Source organism: Doryrhamphus excisus, chromosome 5 (assembly GCF_030265055.1).
Source record: "Doryrhamphus excisus isolate RoL2022-K1 chromosome 5, RoL_Dexc_1.0, whole genome shotgun sequence".
Lineage (NCBI taxonomy): Eukaryota > Metazoa > Chordata > Actinopteri > Syngnathiformes > Syngnathidae > Doryrhamphus > Doryrhamphus excisus.
The window spans coordinates 26,514,663-26,522,243 of NC_080470.1; the positions used below are offsets into that span (position 1 = coordinate 26,514,663).

At 31.9% G+C, this 7,581-nt stretch overlaps 1 protein-coding gene across 1 annotated transcript; it reads left to right on the forward strand.

Annotated features, from left to right (window-relative positions):
- The first annotated feature begins 3,116 nt into the window (after positions 1-3,116).
- On the forward strand, positions 3,117-6,822 carry LOC131129481 (uncharacterized). The gene is given in 3 exon segments (XM_058073098.1): positions 3,117-5,048; positions 5,050-5,135; positions 5,322-6,822. Coding segments are annotated over 3 exon segments (3,519 nt in total).
- Positions 6,823-7,581: the final 759 nt, after the last annotated feature.

The window sequence follows — 7,581 nt, forward strand, 5'->3', positions numbered from 1 at the left end:
GAATTGCTATATCATCTATGGTTTTTTCTGTTATGTTTGATGGTATAGGGCTCAGCTGGTCATCTGACAGGGTGTCCCGGTCATCATTGGAGGAATATGGCTTGGTGTATGTCCGTGCTGTTTTAAGGATATTACACCTTTTTATCTTGTATGCTGTGATCTGACGGGTTCTGTCATGTATAGGACCGCTTTTCTCGGTTAATTGAATGTTTGACAAATCTATTCTGTCTATTTTTGATTCTGAACAGTGATTTGTATACGATGTATAATTTGTACAGAAAGTATAATCATTTGAATTATTTGAACTATTTGAATTATTTGTATTTGAATCTTCTTCGTCCACACACCTTCTCACAGTATTATCACTGATTATCATTGTCGTTCTCTCCATTTTATAAAATTTCTCATTTCTGATAATGTGATATTTTAAAAAACCAGAACTTTTCAAATAATTTATCAGGTCGTCGGTGGATGTGGTTGAAAAAAGGGAGCATTCGAAAAGTGCCATTTCTTTCAGGGTTGGTGTTTCTCTGTGAAATTATCAATTCAAAATTATTTTCTGTAAGTTTAAAAGTGTTTTTTATTTCAAGATTTGAAAACATTCAACTGTTGAATTTAAAACATTCAACTGCTGATTTTAAAAATTGAATTTTTGATGAAATTCTTTTGAAAAAGATATGAGAAATTAAGGAACAGTAAAATGTCTGTTTTGATGCAAAAAGTGAAAAAAAATTATAATTCATTCCAAAAATTCCCTAAAAATTATAATTCAAAAGTGCAAAAAATTCTGAGGTCTCTCAATAATTTTTCTGATACGTTTCACCAAGGATACCGATACGACCGGTTCATACATTTTCACCATTCGTACATTATTTTTTATAAAAGTTAATTGCTCTGTTTCATTAATTATATTTTCGTAATTGAGAGTATGCCAGTGCTTTTTCTTCTTATCAAAAAAATATATCTTTTTATGGTTGTCGCATTCTAAAAAGAAACATCTCATGCGATATTGACCGAAATGTTTGAATTCTTGTACTTTATTCTTTTTTAAATGCAGATTGAGCAATGTTTTTTTGAAAATGATATCAGGTCTTGTTTCCGGTTCAGCAATCTGATCAACATTGAAAAGATCCTGATATAATTTACCATTAACAAAGGATACTTCTGATAAAATTCGATCTTCTTGGGTTAGAAAAATAATTTTTAGATTTTCTACGAGACGAGCATCTGATAAAAAGTTTTTTATGAAATCACTGACATTGCTGTTTTTTCCTGAAATATTTCCTGCCATGTTTCCTGAAATATTTTCTGAAATATTTTCTGTAATATTTCCTGTGTTTTTTATATTTTTGACGGATTGAAAGAAGAAATTATTGAAAAATGCAGTTATTTGTTCTGTTAGATCTTTCGATTCGAGATTCTGATCACATAATTGTATAAAATCGGAAAAAACATTTAAAATGGTATTTTCATTTGAAAGTATCTGTAACTTATTGAAATATTGTAGAAAATGGTCCGATTGACAGAGCATCTTGAAATAAATGGGTGTTCTTGATAAAAATGGCTGTTTTTTACACCAGAAATCAGTTGTAAGAATTTTGCGGTCTTTTTTTAACAAAGAACATTCTTTTTCGTGATCTATAAATTCTTTCGATTGGATATTTATTTTTTCTTTTAATTCACTGAATTTGTCAAAGAACCCGTCCAGAAAATCTGATTTCATTTCATTTGTGTCATTTTTTCTCATTTTAAGAAATTCAAACAATTCCTCAGCAAAACTTCTTGTTTCCTCGTATGTGACCTGATTATTTTTGTTAATTGCGTCTTTTGTAACAAAACCTGATGAATTTGCTGATTCTGTCAAATTAATGAAAAATAATGTGAAAAACATGGATGTTTTTGAAAAAGGACCCTTAAATAATTAATTGTGTGATTTTTATGGAAATAATTTGCATTTTATGACATTTATAACAAATTATGGCAATAATTTGCATGATTGAAGAAATTTTTCAAAGTATTTGAAAGAATATTTCTTTCTTTGATTTCACACTAAAAATTTTTGGAAATGTTTTATATTGTGTGAGATTTTTTTTCAAAAAAGGAAATTTTATGGGAGGACCTGGCAAATCTAAACAATATTGATATTGATTTCATTTGAAATATGGATTTTTATTAATTAGAATATTTCCTTATTCTATTTTTGATAACAAAATCTCTTTTTTAGTAATTATGATGGTTTTATCATAATAAAATCATTTTTTACTCTTTTGAAATAAAATTTCTATACGAGTGAAATGATTTTTTCATCTCGAATATTGAAGTGTTTCACTGAGGAATGAAACATTACATCATCTCTAAAACACTCACATTGCTTTGTAGGCACTTTCTGACTGATAAATCGACTTTTTTCACTTTGTCAAAAAACGCAGCAATAAAGAATGAATGTACATGAAAAATACGCATTTCAAACCATTATTTAAAAACGAATTGCATAAAATTCAAAAATAAATTATTGGAAAATCATTTTTTGCTCAAAAAATTCAGTTTTTAAAATTGAAGTCGTGTTCGAAAATATTTTTTTAATCGAAAGATGACCAGAATTGATGTTTTTAATCTTGGATCTAATGCAGATTAGACTGAAAATTTAAATTTTTGTAATATTGCTGATACAAACGAGGAAATCGTGATAGTATATTCATTGAATACTCAACACTGATCCAAAATTGTTCAATTTACATTAAAAAAATTACATATTTTCACATTTACCACACAATTGAATGAAAATGTCTAGAAATTTCCCAACTATAAATAAAAATTTTGATTTAGCCCCTTGCCTGGGGGGCAGAAACAGAATGTTGAAAAAAAATTGCTTGTTAATGATTGAAATGATGATTATTGTCGCCCCAGTCTGAATTGTGAAGACGATCTTGGCTGATCGATCATTATCAAGCAAAATCTTTTCTTCGGTTGAATGAATAAATATATTTATTTCAACAATTTGATTTTATCTTTTTCTAGCAAAAAAAACATTCGATTTTTTTTTTCTGTTCAAAATTTTCTGAGTCGATATTTTTTCAGAAACAAAACTACAAATTTCTTAATTTTTATAACCCCAGATGACAACCAGTCCATTTGAAGGAACACATCAGTTCATTTCAAATAATGAAAAAGTGCGAGATGAAGATACCTGGTCGGCTATAGATGCACATTTTAATCAAATGGGGTTGGTACGACAACAGTTGGATTCTTTTAATGAATTTATTAACCGTACGATGCAAGAAATTGTTGATGAGGATAATACTGTGACTGTAAGTTCCATTCCCTCTGCTGGTAGAGAATCTTCTAAAAGTATAACACTTAAATTCGGGAATGTTCACGTTTCCAAGCCACCTACCATTACAGAAGCAGATGGAACTACGCGGCATCTTCTCCCTTTAGAAGCACGGTTAAGAGATCTCACTTATAATTGTTCTGTTTTTTTGGATATTACTCGTACTGTCAAAGATGGAAATAGTTCACAAGATTATTTTCATAAAATGACGCCTATCGGAAACATACCAATTATGTTACGATCCAATTTTTGTTGTTTAGATGGTCTAACTGACAGAAACTTGGCACAAGTTGGTGAGTGTCCTTTTGATTCGGGTGGATATTTTATTGTGAATGGTTCAGAAAAAGTGCTTATTGCACAGGAAAGAATGGCAACAAATGTTATTCATGTCTTTGAAAAAAAAGATGCAAATTTCACATACTATTCTGAAATCAGATCCACTCCGCAAAAAGGTAGTAAAACACCGTCTTCTTTGATCATTAAAATAATGCCTAAAACAGAAACAGAATTTCTCATTCGTTGCAATTTGCCTCAAATTAGACAAGATATTCCTGTCATAATTGTTTATAGAGCACTTGGATTTGTATCTGATAAAGAAATTTTAGAACATCTTATTTACGATCCAAATGATAAAGAAATGTTACAAATGATCAGACCATCAATAGAAGAGGCATTTGTCATACAGGACCAGGTCGTTGCCTTGGATTATATCGGTAAAAGATGCTCACCAATTGGTACAACTAAAGAAAAAAGAATTGCAAACGCAAAGGAGCTGTTAATAAAAGAATTTTTGCCTCATATTGGTGACAAACAATTTTGTGAAATGAGAAAGGCGTATTTCTTCGGTTACATGATTCAAAAATTGCTGAAAGTTGCTATGAAAAGAATCGATCCTGATGATCGTGATCATTATGGTAAGAAGAGGATGGATTTGGCCGGTCCTCTGCTTGCACAATTGTTTAAAATGCTGTTCAAGAAAATGGTGAGTGACACTTCCAAATTTTTACAAAAATGTATCGAAAATAATCGTGATTTTAATATTGCTTTGGCAGTCAAGTCAAATATCATTACACAAGGTTTCAAATATTCATTGGCAACAGGTAATTGGGGAGATCAAACACGTGCTATGCAGTCTAAATCTGGGGTGTCACAAGTTCTGAACCGTTACAATTTCATTTCTACTTTGAGTCATTTACGTAGAGTGAACTCTCCATTAGGCCGTGATGGCAAATTGGCCAAACCTAGACAGTTACACAACTCACATTGGGGAATGATCTGTCCAAGTGAAACACCAGAAGGTCAGGCCTGTGGTCTTGTAAAAAAATTGTCACTTCTGGCTTACATATCTGTTAATCAATCTTTTGAGTCTATCATTGAATTGTTGGACGAGTTTGCATTGAGAGCACTTGAAGAAGTTTCGCCTGCAGACGTTAATAAATCAACAAAAGTATTCGTAAATGGCACTTGGGTTGGAATTATAGACGATCCAAACTCAATTTATAACCTATTTAAAAGTTTTCAAAGACATGGCTCATTTGCAAAAGATGTTTCAATTGTTAGGTCATTCAGAGACAAGGAGATCAAAATATTTTGTGATGCAGGCCGGCCTTGTAGACCACTTTTCACTGTTACAAATAGTAAATTGAACTATTCAAAAAATATTGCAGATGGTTTGAGGAATGGCGGTATATTTTGGAATGATCTCGTTCAACAAGGCTACGTATGTGGAATATTTAGATGTTGAAGAGGAGGATCAGGCAATGATTTGTATGGTGCCCGATCAATTAATTGAACAGTCAAAATCAATGGAAAAAATACAAAAAATTGCAGAGAAACGAGCCAATTTTGACGATCTATTCAAATCTTTGTCCTTTGATACACCTGACAATCAAAAAAATTCCAATACAAACATTGCAGATCAAAAAGATTCCCAACCACAGAGAAAGGGTGGATTTTTGTCATTTTTAGACGGTGCAACTGATACTCATGATTTGGTAACAAATTACACTCATTGTGAAATTCATCCAAGTATGATTCTTGGCATATGTGCCTCAATGATACCATTTCCGGATCATAATCAGTCCCCACGTAACACTTATCAATCTGCAATGAGTAAACAGGCCATGGGCATCTACGCCACGAATTTTCTGCTTCGAATGGACACGTTGTCGAATATTCTCTTCTACCCACAAAAACCTCTTGTAACCACACGTGCAATGGAGTATTCTAAATTTAGAGAATTGCCAGCTGGACAAAATGCAATTGTCGCAATAGCTTGCTATTCTGGATACAATCAAGAAGATTCTATTATTATGAATCAATCTGCAATCGACAGGGGCCTGTTCAGATCGTTCCTTTATCGTACATACACTGATCAAGAAAAAATGAACGGTCCAAATTGTAAAGAGTCTTTCAAAAAACCGGTAAAAGGTGAAGTATTAAGGATGAAGAATCTAAATTATTCTAAACTGGACGATGATGGGCTGGTAAGTCCTGGCATTAGAGTAACAGGTGAGGATATTTTGATTGGTAAGGTCTTGCCTATCATTGATAGAAGTAATAGTAATCAGTTTAGCAATGATGATCAAAACACGTCTTCTACCAATCCAGAAACAGCACACTCACGAGATCTGAATATTCAGTATAAAGATGCCTCTACGGCCATGAGACCTACAGACGAAGGTGTCGTAGATTCTGTGATTGTTTCAAACAAGGAAGGATATAAATTTACAAAAGTCAAAGTAAGATCAACTCGTATTCCTGAATTGGGCGATAAATTCGCTAGTCGACACGGTCAAAAAGGTACAATAGGTATAACATTGCGTCAAGAGGATATGCCATTCACTAAAGAAGGAATTGTGCCAGATATTATCATTAATCCTCACTGTATACCTTCTCGAATGACTATCGGTCACTTAATTGAGTGTTTGCTTGGAAAGGTGTCTGCTTTGGTAGGTGAAGAGGGCGATGGAACACCCTTTTCAGATGTTACTGTTGAACAGATTGCCAATCAACTTGAAGAGCAAGGTTATCAAAGACATGGTCTTGAAACAATGTACAATGGTATGACAGGTCAAGAATTGACTGCTAAAATATTTATAGGACCAACTTATTATCAAAGATTGAAACATATGGTAAAAGATAAGCTACATGCCAGAGCAAGAGGTCCATTGCAAATTTTAACAAGACAGCCAGCTGAAGGACGAGCCAGGGATGGTGGCTTGAGATTTGGAGAAATGGAGCGTGATTGCATTATTTCTCATGGCGCATCACTTTTTTTGAGGGAAAGGCTGTTCGAAGTCTCAGATTTCTTTGAAGCAATCGTTTGTGAAGAATGTGGTCTTTTCTGTTTAGAGGACGGGTGTAAAGCATGTGCAAATAGAACAAACATAGCAAAAGTGGAAATGCCATATGCTTTCAAACTTCTTCTACAAGAATTGATGGGAATGAACATTGCACCACGTTTGCGACTTTCCGATGAAACTTATTGAGAAATTAAATTTGTTCTAATCTATATTATATTTATTTTCTGCATGAATTTTCTGCATGAATTAAACAAAAAAATAAATTTAAAAGAAAAAGCGGTTTTCATTATTTTTTGTAGAACAATCTCTTATGACATCTTACGAAACACTTTTTCCATTTTTTATTATCTCTATAAAGGAAGTTTTTGTCTAAAATATTATTTTTACAAAAAAATTCTGCAATCTTAAACGAATTAAGGCTGAATTTGTACATACGATCTTCTTCAATTTCTCCTTTCATATATTTCTTTTCAACTATTCTACGTATTCTCATCGAAAGAAACGAAACTGTTTGAAAATTCATTTTTATAAAAATTTGGAAAAAAGGACCTGAATGGCCTCCTCCTCTTAAATCTCAATTTTTTGATAAAATATGAATAATACATCAAAATCAGATTATAATTGATAATTGAAGGACAAAATCATATTTATAAAAGAAGAAGGTGTAATTTTTATTTTAAAGCAGTTTGCTTTAAATTGAAAAGTCAATTTTTATCTTCAAGATATTATTTTATAGATTTGTTGACGTGATAAAAATCATTTAAAATCCATTATCATTAAACTGAATTGATTTTTTTCGATAAATGTGGAAATGCTGCGCTTCTCAATTAAAATGTGCCTTTTGCGTCATAAATTTCGTCAAAATGTTGATTTCTTTGAAATTCAGTAATAAAAAATATCTATGAGTCATTTTTTTTGACATTTTCTCGAATCATTTTTGAAATT